The 17,919-nt window shown below is 48.9% G+C and overlaps 1 protein-coding gene across 8 annotated transcripts in view; it reads left to right on the plus strand.

Annotated features, from left to right (window-relative positions):
* Positions 1–17,919, plus strand: part of TXNRD3 (thioredoxin reductase 3) — a 38,913-nt gene that overhangs the window by 6,755 nt on the left and 14,239 nt on the right. For 7 of the 8 annotated variants that reach the window (XM_055079416.1, XM_055079415.1, XM_055079418.1 and 4 more), the window contains 6 exons: positions 1,051–1,193; positions 2,431–2,546; positions 3,297–3,522; positions 4,128–4,220; positions 10,007–10,083; positions 10,642–10,798. In XM_055079416.1, coding sequence (XP_054935391.1) covers positions 1,051–1,193; positions 2,431–2,546; positions 3,297–3,522; positions 4,128–4,220; positions 10,007–10,083; positions 10,642–10,798 — 812 coding nt within the window. Of the gene's footprint in view, positions 1–1,050; positions 1,194–2,430; positions 2,547–3,296; positions 3,523–4,127; positions 4,221–10,006; positions 10,084–10,641; positions 10,813–13,814; positions 13,909–17,919 lie in introns of all 8 variants that reach the window. The other variant, XM_055079419.1, reaches the window with a different exon arrangement.

Below are 17,919 nucleotides of genomic sequence, written 5' to 3' on the forward strand. Positions count from 1 at the left end.
GGGGGGGGGGGGGGGGGGCGGGGGGGGGGGGGGGGGGGGGGGGGGGGGGGGGAGCGACTTAGTGCCTGTAATTGGTGCTGGGGTTTCCAGCATCAACCTGAGGGGCGCTTAGGAGCCTTGAGGAGTGGAGGTGGCGAGGGTGGCCCTTGAGGTAGGACACAGGACGGGAAGCAGCTTGCCGCACACCATGTGAGCTGTGTGGAGGTGGTCGTCACTGCTGGTTGAAACCCCCCGGGATCACGGGCATGGGGTCTGGGAACGTAGTAACCAGAATGGCCACCTGGACCGCAGAATCTCAGGAGATTTGTTGTCCCCTGAGGTCCTAGGACGCGTGACATGACGTCTGGGCCGTAATCACTGCCGCCGCCCGAGCCTCCGTGCACTGTGGCCTCTGCCCCTTCCCTGTGCTCTCCTGTCCCACGTCCCAGTGGGCGGGGCCCTCGAGAGCGCTGGAGGGGTCCGGGTCCATATGAGACCAGAGGGTGACCCCCCACTGGAGGGGTTTGCCTTGGGGGACCTCCCCCTGCCTGACGGGAGCCCTGGGCTGGTGTCTCCTTGGGCACTGGCATCGGCAGATGAGACGAATCCAGGAAAGAAACCCCACCTCGAAGGCCCAGGGTGAGGAGGCCTCTTGACTCTGTCAACCCCACCCCAGCCTCGACGGGGAGTGGGTGAACTCGGTCATCTAAACGCGGGGCATTCACTGGCACAGCCCCGCCGGGGACCCGGGGGGAGTGGCCGGGGAGGCGTCCCGCGCCTGTCCTGGGGGTGCTCCCGGTACCTCGAGGCCCTGGGGCCTGGGTGCAAGACGGCTGCTCCCCGCCCTCCTCCCTGGGCTTTCCCTGTTGTCACAACTTCGCTTTTTGCATTTTTTGTATTATAAAAGAGGAAGAAGTAGAAGCCGTGACTGGCATCAAAAAGGTTTCAGTTGCTAATTATCTTCTGTTCACTTCTTGATTCTTGAAGCGATAGATTGGGTGGCTCGTGTGTTACATGTGACTTACCGGTGACAGTGCAGCCCCTTCACACCCCCTGGTGATTTCTCCTCAGTGAAGCACAACTGGGAGACCATGAGCAAAGCCATTCAGAACCACATCGGCTCTCTGAACTGGAGCTACCAGCGGGCTCTGAGGGAGAAGGCGGTGGCCTATGTCAACTCCTACGGGGAATTTGTTGAACACCATAAAATCAAGGTCTGTTAGGGTGTTTTGTCCCGTTCGTTGCTTTCCTTACTTCTGCCATGCCTGCCGTGAACCCAGACTCCGTGTTGCATGTTGAGGGCTGCAGCCGGTGTGCGTGTGCACAGCCGTGCATGCGTGTGCTTTCCCCAGTGTTTGTTGATTCCACGTCTGGCTAAAGTGGAGAAATTGCCTTTTAAAGAACTCTCAGTTTTAACTTATTTGCCTTTCGGTTTCATTGCCATCTTAAAAGAGAAAATGTTTAAACAGTTCAGAGTTCAAAATTCTAAAAAGATCAAAATTTTAGGAGTGCAATTCTTTTGTAAAATGAAACCTTAACTAGAACTCCGGTACATATTATTCATAAAAGCACTAGTAAAAGTAGTGTCAGAATTAGTGTATTTTATACATTTATATTTGTAGTATTTGTGTGTTGTAAGATCAGTACTTAAGGAGAATGAGACTGTTTCGATGATCACAAACATTGAACTGGAGTATGAGAGACGGTCCGATACCATCCTCAAACCTGCTCCACCTCTGTCCTCTGCTTTGGTGGCACAGTACTCGATGGCCTGGACAGGACTTGAGGTCCTTTTGTGGTCACCTGTTGTCTCTAGAAAGGTGTCAGTGGTGTGTTGAGAGCTGAGAACCTCACATGGCCACAGGAGACCGGGGTGGGAGCTCCAGTCGGTGGGCTTGTTTCTCAGGCCGTCACCTGCCTGCCTTCTCCCCGCCGCAGCCTGGCTGTTCTGTTCAGGACCCTCCTCCAGGCTGCCCTCCCTCCATCCCACTGTTTTTTAATTTTCTAATGAAAATGGATTTATGATTTGCTTGCGTAATTGAAAATAAACAAACAATGAACAGCTTTGTGGATTCCGCAGAGCCTGGATTTCGGGACGGCGCACAAGGGTCTTCAGAGTTGGCGCCCTCTTTCCTTGTTCCTTCCCGGCACTGGCTGCTCCCCAGATGCCAGCTGCTCTGCGGCCTGCGCGCTTGGCCACGCTCTGTCCTCCCTCCAGTGCCCCGTGCGGCCGCCCTGACTGGCCCTCCAGTCCCCCGCTGCCCCGCAGCGCGGCCGTGGTGCCCAGGCTGTGGGCACGCCTGTTTTCTGTGCAGGAGGTTATCCCAATGCATTGCTATCTTTGCATGTGTGTTCCCGCTGACAGGAAGCTCCGTAGTAACTGCTGCCTCCCGGGTGTCTGATATTCTGTGGTGTTTGATGAAAAGTGAAGTTTGCTTTGCTCTTTCCAAGGCAACCAATGGAAAAGGACAAGAAACATATTATACTGCAGCAAAATTTGTCATAGCAACAGGGGAAAGGCCACGCTATTTGGGAATCCAAGGAGATAAAGAATACTGTATTACTAGGTAAGATTAACTAGGCCATCTAACCGAAAGTTGTAAATAGTATGTTTCTGTGTCTCCAGTTTATTTACTCCCTGTCTTATTTCACAAAAGATTTGAACTAATGACAAATAAAAGTACATACAATGCAAAGCTAAGTAGTTAACATAATGGAGCACAGAGACCGTAGGCTTGGTAAATAATAAGGTCACAGATGCACACAGGTGTGTTACAGGTCTCCTGGTAGGTGCTCTGGGAATGGGCCTGGGATTTGGCTCTACGAATTCTAGAGCTCACAGGGAAGCGGTGACTACTTCACTGCTTTAGGGTTTCGTGTCTGTATGACAGTAATGAACCAGGTGACCAGGAGGAGCACAGCTGTCTTAATACTGGGATGTAATAGGAATTCTCATTGGACGGTTGTAGCAGGACCTACGACCTTGACATGTAAAGCTGGAAATGACTTTCAAATTTTTTTGAGTAGGCGCACTTTAAGAAATACATTTTTCACTGTGTGGTTGTTCAGGTGAACACACACGCCAGACAAAGCAGTGTTTCTTATTATTACATAGAATGTGCTCTAATATCCTCTATTCCATTTTATTATTTACAAAGTCTTGGCCTGCTACCCACTAGTTTGATTTTGAGACACTGGGCTGGACATCTCCCTCCACAGTGGACACGCACTCCGCAGGCTGTCTGTCCCCTTCCGTGCCTGTTCGTTCCGGCCCCGCATGGCACCATCCCGCCTGGAAACCCCTTCTTTCTTTGCAGCGATGATCTCTTCTCTCTGCCCTACTGCCCGGGCGCGACCCTGGTGGTGGGCGCATCCTCCGTGGCACTGGAGTGCGCAGGCTTCCTGGCCGGCCTGGGCCTGGAGGTCACGGTCATGGTGCGCTCGCAGCTCCTGCGGGGCTTCGACCAGGAGATGGCCGAGAAGGTGGGTTCCTCCGTGCAGCAGCTCGGCATCCGCTTCCTGCGCAAGTTCGTGCCCGTGGAGGTGAGTCCCCAGCACCTGCCAGCCTTCGCTGTCGCCTCACCCTCCCCGCGCCCACGCTTTCCTGTTGCCCTCATTAACTCTGCTCGCCAGGGACCCTGAAGATGGCGCTGCCGCCCCGGGTCTCGGCGCCCGGCTGCCCCCTCCCCCTCCTCCCCTTCCCCCTCTCTGTCCCTCCCCCGGCCCGGCCGCTGTCTCGGTGCTGAGGCCTCTGCTCAGGCATCCTCCCCAACTCCACACCCATTTATGCAGCTGCCTGCTGGGCATCTCCACTTGAATTCCTCTCCAGCATTTTAAATTTCACAAGATGAAATAAAGCTCTTGATTTCCCCACCGAATGTACTCCCTGCTGTGTTTCCGGCCTGTCTCAGTGCTCGGGAAGTGGTCCCCTGGAGCACGCCATCTGTTAAGTCAATGCCTGGAAAGCATCCCTCCGTGGCTCCCCTTCTGTTGTCTCCAACTAACCCAGCAACTTATCTCTCCCTCCACATTGTCCCTTGGGACGGCCTTCTTTTCTCTGTCCAAACACCTAAACATACACACACCCTGTGGTCCACCTATTTTCTGTCACCTGTAGAGATAATCCTTGCACTTTTCCTCCTCACCAGGTTCAGCAGTTGGAGAAGGGGTCACCCGGGAAGCTGAAGGTAGTGGCTAAATCTGCGGAAGGAACAGAGATGATTGAGGGCCTTTACGACACGGTGAGTTTCTGTCGTGTGAGCAGCGCGTGGATGAACACGCTCATAAGTTAGCGCAGATGAAACTTATGGGAAAATTATACCAGCATTAACTCTTTTCTTGATTCTTCGTGAGAGTCTGATACATATGGAAGGTGGTTGTGCTGTTGACATTTGATAGTTTTCAGTGGTACACGAAGCATACGATGGTGAAATATACGTGTGTGTGTCACTATGCAGGGAACAAAATCTGGAAGCAGGTATACCTGACTGCTTTTAGTACTTACTTCTGGGGAATTAGATGTCTTATACATTTCTGCATTTGAATATTTTTGCAATTAACATTGAATACATTTTATAATCAAAACAACAATAAAGATATTTTCAAAAACAAACAATGTAAAATCTCCAAACAGTGTGACTAGTCCATGGACTTTTGGGTGGCAACAATTCTAATTTAAACTGATGATATTTAGAGACCATTTCTTTTGTAAACTGTAGTTTATACCTTTAACATAAACTGTACACTTATGTTTTACACACTCTTATAACATGATTCTTTTCAATTAAAAGTAGATAGTGTGGAGAGGCTCACCAAAGCCAAAAATATGTAAAACAAAAACAAAAATAAAAATCAGCCTCTGTTCAGATTTTGATTAGGATTGCGGTGGATGCGTAACCAGTTGGAAACACTGGACTTCTTTGCAGTATCCAGTCTCCCAGTCCATGAACATGGTATATCTGTCCTTTGACTTAAGCCATCTGTCATAGTTCCCAACGAAGTTAGTACATTTCTCTGTAGACATCAAGAAGGTCTTCTGTTAGATTTATTCCTAGGTACATATGTATTTCTGTATAGTTACAAATGTTTTTTGAAAAAATGTCATTGTCTTTCACTGTTTGTTGCTGATATATAGAAATGCTGCTGATTTGCGTGATTTGATATAGTATTCAGTAAGCTTGCTAAAGTCATATTTGGTCATGTGTCCTTAGATTATTTGGGGTCTTCCTTGTACACGTTCATAACAAGGGGTTTGCTTGCTCCTTCGACTGTTTCCCTGTCCTCCTTTTTCTTGCACAAGGGCACCAGCTATGGCCTCCAGTGCAGTATTAACAAGAAATGCAGAGCCAGGCGCTCCTGTCTGTTCTCAGGGTCGGAAGGAAGGCTTTCACTGTTTCATGGTTATAGAGCAAGGTTTTCCATAGGGTTTGGGTAGATATTCTTAATCATGTTAAAGAAATCATTTTCTATTTCTTGTTTGCTAAGTGGTTTCTTTTGTTATTTTGGTTTATGTTTGTTTTAAAAGTCAGGAGTGGATATTTAGCTGTAACATTGTTTCTTTTGTAGCTGTTAATGATTTTTTTTTTTCTTTAATCTGTTAGTGAATTGAATTACATTGGTTTCTAATGTTCAGTCAACTTTGTATTCCTGATAAACCCAACTTGGTAATGGTCCTTTTTGTATATTGTTGGATTTGGTTATTTAGAATTTTTGCATCTATATTCAAGAATTGTATTGGCTTATAATTTTCCTTTCATGTACTGAACTTTTCAGATTTTGGTATCAAAGTTATTCTAGCTCATGAAAGAAGTTTGGAATATGTTCCTTCTTTTTCTGTTCTCTGCAAGCATTTAGTAATATTAGAATTAGTTCTTTGTATGTTTGATAGAATTCACTGATGCAACCCCCAGGGCCTAGAATGTTCAATGAAGATACATTTAATTTTAACAGTCAACGGACCTTTGAAAGCTTTCTACTTTTTTCTATATCAACTTTTGATTTGTTATATTTTCTCAGAATTAGTCTGTTTCATCTAAGTTATCATATGTATTGGTATAAAGTTGTGCAAAATATCTAAAATTGTGAATTGTTTATTTTTGTAATGATGTATCATTTACATGTAGCGATATGCACAGTTCAGTTGGCTTTGACAAGTGTACATGTTTCTGTAATGCACACTCCTTTGAGAGTAACAGAGCATTTCTGTGGAGTCGGAAAGCTGTCTTGCACCCCTTCCCAGTACCTTACCCCAAGCAACCCTGATCTGGTTCTGTCACCAGAGACCAGTTGTTCCTATTGAGATGCCACGGACGTGGAGCCATGGGGTACGTGCTCCTCGGGGTCTGACTCGGGATCCATGCATGTGGCGTGTATCAGTGGCTGGCTCTTTTCACCATATGAATTGTCTCCATGTACCACATGTCACTCACTTTCCTGTGGAGGGATGCCAGGCTGTTTGCAGCTGGGTTCTTGTGACGAAAACTCTGTGAAGGTTCTTGCGTGAGGCCTTCTGTGGACACACACTTTCCTTTCTTGTGGATAAATACCTATGAGTGAAATTGCTTGGTCATTCGGGACTTTCTGTGTTTAACTTTTGGGGAAACTGCCAGACAGCTTCCAAATGATTGTCTCATTTTATATTTCCACCAAGGATGCAAGAGTTGTGGTTGTTCTGTAGCCTCACCAACATTTGGGGTTCTCGACTTTTTTGTTTAAGCCACTCTAGTGCATGTTTAGTGGAATCTTGTTATAGGTTTAACTTGCATCTTCCTAATGACTACAGTGATGTTTGGCAATTTCTCATGTGTTTTTTGGCCATTTAAATATTTTCCCTTATCAAGTGTCTGAGTCTTTGGCCCATTTTTGGTTGGGTTATTGAATTTTGTTTGGAATTGCAGGAGTTCTGTGTGTCTTGTGGGTACATTCGTTTTTCAGATGTATGTGTGTGAATATTTCTTGCCATCTAGTTGCCCATTTAGTTTTTTATGGCATCTTTTGATGAGCAATAGTTTTAAATTTTTGCTGAAGTTTAATTTATCAAATTTTTGTTTTATGATTAAAGTTCTCTGTGTGCTCTACCCAGAGGTTGTGAAGATAGTCTACATTTTCTTCCTAAAGCTTTATAGCTTTATCTTTTATGTTTAAGCCTGTAATTCATCTTGAACTAATTTTTGTTGACAGTGTGAGGTAGGAATTGAGGTTCTTTTTCTTCCATGTTGATACCCAGAGCCATCTGTGAAGAGACTTCTCTTTGTCCATTGAATTGCTTTGGTGCCTTTGTGATCATGTGATGTTTTAACTGTGGGTCTGTTTCTGTCCTCTCTGACCTATTTTGGTCATTGAAGCTTTATAGTAAGTATTAGACCAGGGAGGGTAGGCTCTCTAACTTTGCATAGGGCCTTTCCATATGAAATTTTTTTATTGAAGTATAACTGATTTACAATGTTACATTAGTTTCAGGTGTACAGCAAAGTGATTCAGATATATGTGTGTGTGTGTGTGTGTGTGTATATATATATATATTCTTTTTCAGATTTTTTTCCAATTATAGGTAATACAATATATTGAATATAGTTCCCTGTGCTATACAGTGCGCCCTTGTTGATTATTTACTTTATACATAGTAGTGTGTACCTGTTAATCCCAAACTCCTAATTTATCCCTCCCCACCTTTTCCCCTTTGGTAACCATAAGTTTGTTTTCTATGTCTGTGAGTCTGCTTCTGTTTTGTGAATAAGTTCATTTGTATCATTTTTTTAGATTCCACATATAAGTGATATCATATGATACTTGTCTTTGTCTGACGTACTTCACTTAGTATGATAATCTCTAGGTCCATCCATGTTTCCAATTTGTTAAAAAAAAAAAATCCTGCTGGGATTTTGATTGAGATTGTATTGCTTATGTAGATGAATTTGGGAGAACTGACATCTTAACAACATTGATTTTTCCCGTACACGAACCTCATATATCTTTCCATTTATTTGCAAGTTCTTTAGTTTCTCAGCAGCTTTTTGTCATTTTGCTCTAGAGGGCTTTCATGTATTTTGTTAAATTTATCTCTAAGTATTTCATATTTTTAAGCTGCTGTAAGTGGTATTTTAAATTTTAAATTTTCAGTGGTTAGAAATACAAATAATACATAGAAATACAAATGATTTTTGTACATTGACCTCCTTAGGATTTGTTCTGCGTAAAACACCAGTTTTGTTTCTTCTTTCCAGTCTGTGTGCTTTTATTTCTTTTTCTTGCCTTGTTACACTGATTAAGACACCCACAACAGTGTAGAATGGAAACTGTGAGAGTTCCCCCATCTCAGCAGTGAGGCCGTCTTTCATCACAGCTGGGATGTAAGCTCTCGGGTTTTTGCAGACGCCTTTTATCAGGCTGGGGAAGTGTTCTTTTATTCTGAATGTGCTGAGGATTTTATTAAAATCCTCAAAGGGTGTTCAGTTTTGTCAAATGCTGTCCCCACATCTACTGGGATGATTAAGTTGTTTTCTCCTTTATTCCGTTAATATGGTGAATTACACTGATTGAGTTTTGTATGTTAAACCAGATTTGTGTTTTTGGGACAAAGCCCACTTTTTTTATGTTGCTCTATTTACTTGCTGACATCTGTTAAGGATTTTGCATCTATGTTCATGAGGAGTGTTAGCTTCTAATTTTCTTTTCTTTTCCTGCTCTTGTTTGATTCTGTGTCAGATGATTGTGCCGGCCTTCTACAGGAGACTTGGGACGTGGTCCCTCTTCTGTGTCCCGGGGAGTTTGTGTATCATTAATGTTATTTCTTTTTTAAAAAAAATATTTATTTATTTTTGGCTGCATTGGGTCTTCATTGCTGCTCGTGGGCTTTCTCTAGTTGTGGTGAGCAGTGGCTACTCTTCATTGTGAGGGCTTCTCATTGCAGTGGCTTCTCTCGTTGCAGAGCACGGGCTCTAGGCGTGCGGGCTTCAGTAGTTGTGTCACGTCGGCTCATCATTAATGTTATTTCTTTTTTAAAAAAAAATATTTATTTATTTTTGGCTGCATTGGGTCTTCGTTGCTGCTCGTGGGCTTTCTCTAGTTGTGGTGAGCAGTGGCTACTCTTCATAGTGAGGGCTTCTCATAGCAGTGGCTTCTCTCGTTGCAGAGCACGGGCTCTAGGTGTGCGGGCTTCAGTAGTTGTGTCACGTCGGCTCAGTAGTTGTGGCTCGTGGACGCTAGAGCTCAGGTTCAGTAGTTGTGGCACACGGGCTCAGTTGCTCTGCGGCATGTGGGATCTTCCTGAACCAGGGCTTGAACCCGTGTCCCCTGCATTGGCAGGCGGATTCTCGACCACTGCGCCACCAGGGAAGTCCTTAGTGTTATTTCTTACGTGTTCCATAGACTCTACCAATGAAGTCACCTGGGTCTGGAGTTAGTTTATGGGAAGTTTATGCATTGTGGATTCAGTTTCTGTAATGAGTATAGAGTTCCTTAGTCTTCTAAGGCTGCCATAACAAAGTGCCACTAGATGGGGTTTCTCTCGGCTCTGGAGACCAGACCCCTGAGATCAAAGTGTGAGTAGACTGGTCTCCTCTGAGGCCTATCTCCTGGGCGTGTAGACGGCCGCCTTCTCCGTGTGTCCTCACGTGATCACCCCTCAGTTTGTGTTGTGTGTGTCCCAAAAACCTCTTCTTATATAAGGACACAAGTCAGACTGGGTTTAGGCCACCCTAATGGCCTTGTTTTACCTTAATCACCTCTGCAAAGGCCCCATCTCCAGATACAGTCACATTCGGAGGTTCTGGGGGTCAGGGCTGCAGCATGAACTTGGGGAAGGGGCACAATGTAGCCCATGACGTAGGGTTATTCAGACTTGTGTGGGTGCAAGTTTGCTAAATTCTGTCTTTCAAGGAATCTATTTCGTCTAAACTGTCAAATTTATTGGTATAGAGTGTTCGTAACATTCTGTTACTATCCTTTTAATGTCTGAAGGATCCATAGTGATGTTCCCTGTGTCGTTCCTGATATTGATCATTTGTTTTTGCTTTCTCTCTAAATGTAGGTTTTGTTAGCAATTGGTCGTGACTCCTGTACAAAGAAAATCGGGCTGGAGAAGATTGGTGTCAAAGTCAATGAGAAGTGAGTCCCGGGCGTCACCACCCAGCACTGCACGGGGCACGGCGTTTCTACACATCACCTCCTGGAGACTCTTATCTAATTACTAACATGCAAAGTTTCGATGCTTTAAATTTACTTTATAAGTACTGTGCCAGCTCTGTATTATCAATTTTTTCATTAATCAATTGATAACTCTTCATGTTTTCCTTAAATATCTCACGCATTAAACAGTTATTTTTTAAAAATTGTGGGAATGTATTCACCTAACTTCTGTGATTTAGAATGAATTTGTACGTTCTTGATCAGGCAGAGAGAAAAATTTCGAAGCTATGGGTTTGACTCTGGGGGAATCTAGAGATACTTTGGCACCCAGAAAGTGGGCCTGGTTTTTCAGCCAGAAGGGTGTTTCTTCAGGAGCCGCAGGTGCCCCAGTCGTCTGAGCCCGCAGGCGCTTGATGACAGAGTTGCCCGAGCGCTTCGCGGGGTCTTTCTCTCTGAATCAGCCTTTTCCTGGACAGGCGTTCGTGGCCAGCAGTGCGGCGTCGGCCGTAATACCTTTTTTCTTTCCAAACGCAACAGGCCTGGCAACATCCCAGTGAGCGACGTGGAGCAGAGCAACGTGCCCTGTGTCTACGCCGTCGGGGACGTCGTGGAGGCTAAGCCTGAGCTCACGCCCGTCGCCGTGCAGGCGGGCAAGCTGCTGGCTCAGAGGCTTTTGGGGGGCTGTTTAGAAAAGGTAAGTTTCTTACTGCTGTTTCTGAGATAATGTCTAAATCAAAATTATGATTTGAGGACCATCAGTACAGGTGGCACTGCGTGCCTGTTTTGCTGGGGAAGCTTCCCCCTAAACCGTTTGCAGTTCCGTACCGTTTACTGATGGTTTTAAATAAAGATCTTATGAGTATCTTAACGTGCAAGCCGTGGTACTGGGTGACGTACAGGGGTCGCCCAGGTAGGGACGTCTTGTCTTCTGACTGGAGGGGTCTGGAAACCGTCCCGGGTGGATGCTGCTTAGCCACCGGGTGGCAGGGCCCTGTGGCCTGGGGCGGAAGGGGCCGGCCTCTGCGCCTGCGCAGCCTGTGGACCGGGTCTAGCCACCCTGCTGCTCTGGGCTGGTTCAGCCGACGCACGGCCGACGGTGCACCTGGCGCCCCCTGCAGTCTCCCCACCTCCCGCGGTCTCTGGTCACAGACGAGCCTCTTGCTCTGCGGGCTCTGTCTGCCGGGGCCGAGGGTGGTCTCGGGAGCCCCCAGCCCCACGCGTCAGGAGAGCAGGGACCCGCGTGCTGCTGGCAGATGAGGGCAGCGGGGGAGGTGGCCAGGCCGCATGGGGGCGCGCTCAGGGGGCCTGCTGTGCTGCCCCAGCCTCAGTGCAGAGAGGCCTGGCATGTGCTGGCAGAGCAGGGGGTCCCACAGCTGGGAAGGAAGAGTCTGGGAGCTAACCTGGTGCCAGATCATCAAAAATCTGGGAGGCCGCAATAAGGAACCTTTATGTCCCCCAGCGTTTTGTTCCTAAAGGTGTCAAACTGCAGAAAGTTTAGTAACAATCACCCGCATGGGCCTCCCACCGGACCGTGCAGGTGTTACTGCCGCGTCACTCACTCCCCCAGCCCGCATTTCCGAGTGTGTGGATGTTCAACGCAAAGACCGTTTTGCTGCGCTTCTGGAAGTGAGTGGCAGGCGCTTTGTCCCCCAAAACGCTTTCAGCAAGCGTCCCCTAAGAACAGGGCCGCTCCCCTGCATAACCACAGCTCCATCTCCGCGCTGAGGAAGTGAGCAAAGTGCGTCACCCGCGGGCACACGTGCACATCGCCCGGCACATCTGGCTTTTCAAGCTCTTAGGTCTCTTTTAATCCGCTCGAGCCCCTGCCTCTATCTGCCTGTTTCTTTGCTTTATTTCTCGTGACGGGTTTTTTGACAGATCCAGGCTACTCTTCTTGCAGAGTGTCTCACGTCCTGGGTTTCTCTGATGCTTTGCTTGAGCAGGTTCAGGTGGAATGTTTGGGGCCCGGCTTCTTCATAAGGAGCTCCGTGCGCTGTGTTTCACCACCAGGTGCCCAGCGAGGTCGTGTGTGGAGACCTCGTGGGCCCACGGAGGCGTGGGTGGGTGCAGGGTGACTGGGGCCGTGGCCCTGCTGGCCTGGGCGGGGGCAGGGGTGTGAAGGGCTGGGGAGCTGTCCCTTCCCCAGGCGTGAGCACCGGGATGTAGGAAGCACAGCAGTTGCCTGAGGTCCTGAGAAGCGGGTCCCAGGGGCCCTGGGCGGAGAGGCGAGAAGACAGGGCAGTGCGCCTGCAGAGGGGTCAGAGGAGCAGGGCGCAGGGAAGGCGGCAGTGGGGTGAGGCGCGGCCGACTCCGTGCAGGTCGGAGTTCAGGATGCGGATGTGCTTTAGGTGAAAGGGGAAGCTGGGGAGTTTCCTGTTGATTTTCCTCAATTGGAATGAAGCAGGAGAAGAGCATCTGCTGAGAATGAGGCGTCCCCTGTAAGCCCTGGGATGCGGGGTTGGTGGCCACATTGGTGAGCGATCGAGGACCTAGGAGAGGTCAGGAACTGCTGCATGCAGCCGTCTGCGCTTCTGTGGGTTTCTGTGGCCATGCTGGAAAAAAGAAAACAAATGCTTGGCTGGTCCGTGATTTGCAGGTCGTGGAACACGACGTGTCGGGGCCTAAGGTGAGGGTCGGGCTGGCGCACGGTGTCCACATTGTCCACCGGGTGCAGGGACGCCCGGTGGCGTGTGACTGGCTTTCCTCGTGGGCCACAAAGCAGCGCCTCGCTCAGGCCGTCACGTCGACGGGCTTTCTCGTGAGGATCCCACAGTACCTGGAGGGAGAAGCAGGCTGGGCTGGGGCCGGGCTCGAGGCTGCTCTGGGCCCCGAAAGGGTGGGGTTCCTGGTTGGCTACCACTCTGGCTGAGCATTTCTTCCTGTCCACCCAGCACCCAGGGGCTTCACCCCTGGGGGCCTCTCCCTTTGCCTCTAGTCCATATCCTACAGAGGGAAGAATTTGATGGACGGAGCTCCCCTTTTCCTCATGCGGTGCGGGCAGCCGGTCACTCGCTTTGGGTTGGAGTCTCCCCTGAGCTGGTCACCTGGGAGCTGTTGGCGGGGCGGGGGAAGTCGTGCGGTGGGCACCGTGGCCCTTGAGGAGCTGGGGGCGGGCAGCACAGTGGCCCTCCTTTCCGGCTCTGCCCGCCCCCTTTCTCGGGCCGCACGCGCTTTCGCTCTGCGCAGTCACAGTCTCCAGACAGGCGTGCGCCTGTACTCACACTCGCGCCCCGGGGCGCAGGGCTGCTGGGGACGGCCTGTGGGGCTCGGGGTCTGCAGCCTTCCCGTGATGTCCTCTTGTGCTCTGTCCCAGGCTGATAAGGGCCCTGAAGGGTCCCGCCTCCGGGCCCCGCGGTGTGGCGGCCCTCCATGCGCGTGGCCGTCTCCCCGGGGCGGGCTGGGCCGCTCACTCGGCCCCGCTGCGCGGCTGAGCGGCTTCTCCGCTCTTCCCTGCAGGGGTGGTCATGTGCACGGCTGCGGTGGCCCAGGTCCCGGTGCGATGGCAGCGCGTGGTCCCTGCCCCGGAGTCGGGGCGCGCCCGTCTGCTCAGTGACTCAGTTGCCTGAAACGGTGGCAGTGAGGGTCGCCTGCACGGGACCCTGCTTGTTGATCTTCCTTTTACAAATGTGCGTCGTATGGATTTTCCCTGTAAAAAGTACCACAGAATCAAAGACCGTGGCTGGTCTGTCTTGCAGTGTGACTGTTATCAGTGCCCCCACCGTGGCGCTCACGCCCCTGGAGTACGGCTGCTGCGGGCGCGCGGAGGAGAGAGCCGCGGAAGTGTACCGGAAGGAGGGTCTGGAAGTAAGGCGCTGTGACTGCGGCATGTTCAGACCTTCTCTTTTAATCCACGGTTTGTCTTCAGCCACTTTTTATTTTGTAGTTTTGCGAGTTACCGTAACGGATGTATTGTAGGAAATTGTATTCCCGCTTCAGGAAAATTGGAAATTAAATCATGTAAACCCTGTCTGTAGCAAACTGTAACAATTACACAGCTGGGGAAAGAAGGACATGTGCTGTGTGCATCGGGGCTCTGAGCTACAGCAACAGGTGTCTGCCTGAGGAAGCTTATGGGCGGGTCGCCGTGCGACCTTCGGGGCGCGGGAGTGTCCCAGGCCTTGGGAAGGGGTGGGAACCAGGAACTGGGAGATGTGTCAGCTCCTCCTCTTCCTGGTGGGGGTTTGTGTGTGTGCGCGGGCGGTGCTGTCCCTGTAGGAACAGAAATGCACGTAGCGGCAGAACGTGGCCCTTCCCTGCTCCGAGTTCACCCGTAGTTCTGGTCTTTGGAGGAACTGACTGACTCACTGTTTTCCGTCTCCATTACAAATTATGAGGGACATTCGCTGGTCCGGGCTGGGTCTGCTGTCCACCCCCTCCCGCTTGGCGTGACGGGAGCCGGGCTCAGGCAGGACCTGGCTCCGGGACCCGCCGCCACCCGCGGGCTCAGGGGAGGGGCAGGTCCGGGGCTGTCGGCTGTGGGCCTGCTGGGGGCTGCGGACTCCTCAGATGCCCCGAGGGTACTCTCCCCTCCCCTCCACCCCTGCCCATCTGGTCCTAAGTGCCTCGTCCCAACTGGTTCAAGTGGCTTCTCCCTGCACCTTCTCCCCACATAGGAGGGGAGGGGAGGAGAAAAGGGTCGGAGGTTTAGGACTACTCGATGTTTGAAGCACGTGAGGTGACGTCGCAGGCCCTCCCCCGTTACGGTTACGGGGAATCCTCTGGAGCACAGCACTGCGGCTCCCGCGCTCAATGGCCGAATGACTTCCTGAGACTCTCTCTTATGTTTCCGGGGTGGGGGGCCACAATGATGGCAGATGGTGCTATTTTAGGTGGTGTTTTCAAGGAGAAATTTCCATTTTGGAGGACATTATTTGATCAGTGTTTATCATTCACTTCTGGTAATAATGAACCACCCATTTGCAGTGGTGAACTTTTACTTGGGTTTTGGAAAAGTGATGGTAACAATTATGGATTTAACACTTAGTTCTAAAACTTTCTGAAATCAATGAGAAGTTAAGCTCGGCAGGCACGTGAGAGGAAGGATGCAGGAGGCTGTACCCCAGATAAAGGGATGTCTCTGTAGGAAGGGTTCCCAGGTTTGTGGGGTTACTTTAAGGTCTCTTTCCTAAGGCTCACTGCAGATCAACTCACCTAGTCTGTACGTTTATTTATTGCATTTTACAGGACTGAAAATTTGATCTATTAGTATTTTTTTAATATTCCAACTCTAAAAAGGAATGAGGAGGCCTCTCATAAATACACATATAATTTCTTTTAAATGAGGAAATTAAGGTGAAAAGAAGATGAGGGTAGAAACAATAAGACAGCGTAAGAAGAAAGATTAATTTGTTCACAAAATTCATGCCGTAAAGTCCGGTGGACTTTCATTTCTCTGATAATGAACTTGTATGCAGAGTATCTAAAGAACTCTTACAACTCACCAATTAAAAAAACCCAAATAACCCAGTTTTTTAAAGGGCAAAGGATCTGAATAGATATTTCTGCAAAGAACATACACAAATGGCCAATAAGCACATGAAGAAGTTCTCAGTATCATTAATCATCAGGGAAACGTACATCCAGACCTTAGTGAGATACCACAGGGATGATTTGTAAAAATGTTCACCATTTCTGTCGGTTGTCTTTTCACCTTCTTGATGGTGCCCTCTGAAGCACGAAAATCTTTCATTCTGATGAAGTCTAGTATGTCTTTTTTGTTTTCTGTTGCCAGCCACATGTACTTTTGACGTCACTTCTGATAAATCAGTGCCTAATGCAAAGTCGTGAAGATTGATGCCTATGTTTTTTCTTGCAAGAGTTTTACAGTTTTCAGCTCTTACATCTGGGTCTGTGATCCATTCTGAGTTATTTTTTGTACACGTGTGAGGTAGGGGTCCGAGTTCATTCTTTTGCATGTGGATTCCCATTTCTCTGTGAATAGCTTCTACCTAGTAAAGGAAACACCGCCAACGATCTAGCTGCAAATTTGAGTATAATTGGGAGGGTGGGGGTGAGAGTGCAGGGCCCAGGGAAGAACTAGTTAAATCCTCCTCCTTAACAGGGCGAGTCAGAAAGTGAAGCCGAGCCTGGGAGAGTCGGGTAAGAGCCGCGTCAGCGTGCTGTGCAGAAGCACGGCAGCGCGGCGAACGAACGACCGCACGCAGGAGGCGCAGGTGGTTGTGCTGACTGATTGAAGAGGGCCCCGGGGCGGCCCAGGTGGCTGGGTTCATGACAGAGCTTTGAAAATTTGCAGTTAGTGTGCATAATTTGATTAAAAGATTAAAACGTTTAAAAAAGACAATCATAGGGAGATTGTTTGTTTGTTTGTTTTGGCCTTGCCACGTGGCGTGGGGGATCTCAGTTCCCCGACCAGGGATCGAACCTGCACCCTCAGCAGTGAAAGCACCTAGTCCTAAGCACTGGAGCGCCAGGGAATTCCCAAGGGTCATTCTGAGTAAGGAGAGTACTGGGCGGAGACCAGTCGCGTCAGAGACTGAAATGTGTCCCGAAACTACAGTGATGAGACTGTGCCGGAGCGGCACGCAGGTGGACAGAAGGAGGAGTGGGACAGAATTTGGAGCCCAGATCGATTCAAGTGCTTAGAAGAGTTAATGTGTGCTAAAGGTGGTATTTTAAATCTGTGGGAAAGGACGTTCATTTAAGGGTGCTGGGGTCTAAGGGGGCAGCATTCAGGAAAAATCTGAAGTTGGGTCCACACTTCACACCCACTTTGAACCAGAAGGATCAGAAACTCAAATAAAGTAAAATCTTCCAAGTACTAGGAGGAAAAACGCACCTAACACACACGAGGAAAGGAGCGGGAGGGGTGTGGGAAGAGGTGTGGGTGCAGGGGCTCCGGGCGCATGGAAGCCAGGAGCTTGCAGTTTCAGAAATCCTGTTTAAAACCTTGGAGTTTGCACCATTTCTTTTCTTAACCTTAGGGGTGTATTTTAGGAATACTGTCTTGAGATGAAGAAGCATTTATCTTCTGTTCCTAATAGCCATAGAGATTGACAAGTTAGTATTAAAATATGAGGAAGAGTTTATTTCTCTTCTTAAATACACATTAAATCTAATGTTTCATGTTAAATCTGATGTTTTTTGTTACAAGTAGCTGTGGACTATGATGTGTTTTACGTAAAAATGTCATTTTAACTACGTATGCATTAACCACTGATGCTTCCTTAACTTTTAAAATGGTTATTTCTGGACACTGGGATTGTTTTTCCCACTTTCGTTGTCATTCTCTGCACTGTGTTATTCTTTTAATGACCTTGTATCATTGTTATAAAAACAAGAAAGACAGTATTCCAACTGTAAAGTACATAATCCCATTAAGGAACAAAGAGCCAGTACTTAAATCCCCTCCAAGGCAGGGGATAGTTGAGAACGCATTCTCCTCCGGGCAGCGCACACAGATCCACCACCTTCTGTGCGGAGAGATTAGGCGGAGGACCCCCCCACCCCCACCCCCACCCCCACCCCCTCCACTTCAGCTCACTTTCAGCTTCTGGCATTGGCTCTGTTTGCGTTTCCCATTTTAAGGGTTTCGGAAGTGCTTGGCTTCTCTGTAGTAGTGCGCTGGTGCCTGCGGGTTTTTACTTTCTTCCCATGGGCAGCGTGAGCTTGGCCTTCACAGCCCTGCTCAATCTGAAACCACACACCTCAGATGGGACTTGAACCCACGGGCTTGGACTCAAACCCACTGTCTTTTTTTTTTTTTTTTTTGTGTGTGTGTGTGTGTGGTATGCGGGCCTCCCTCTGTTGTGGCCTCTCCCGTTGTGCAGCACAGGCTCCGGACGCGCAGGCCCAGCG

The sequence above is a fragment of the Physeter macrocephalus genome, chromosome 18 (genome assembly GCF_002837175.3).
Source record: "Physeter macrocephalus isolate SW-GA chromosome 18, ASM283717v5, whole genome shotgun sequence".
In the NCBI taxonomy this organism is placed as follows: Eukaryota; Metazoa; Chordata; class Mammalia; order Artiodactyla; family Physeteridae; genus Physeter; species Physeter macrocephalus.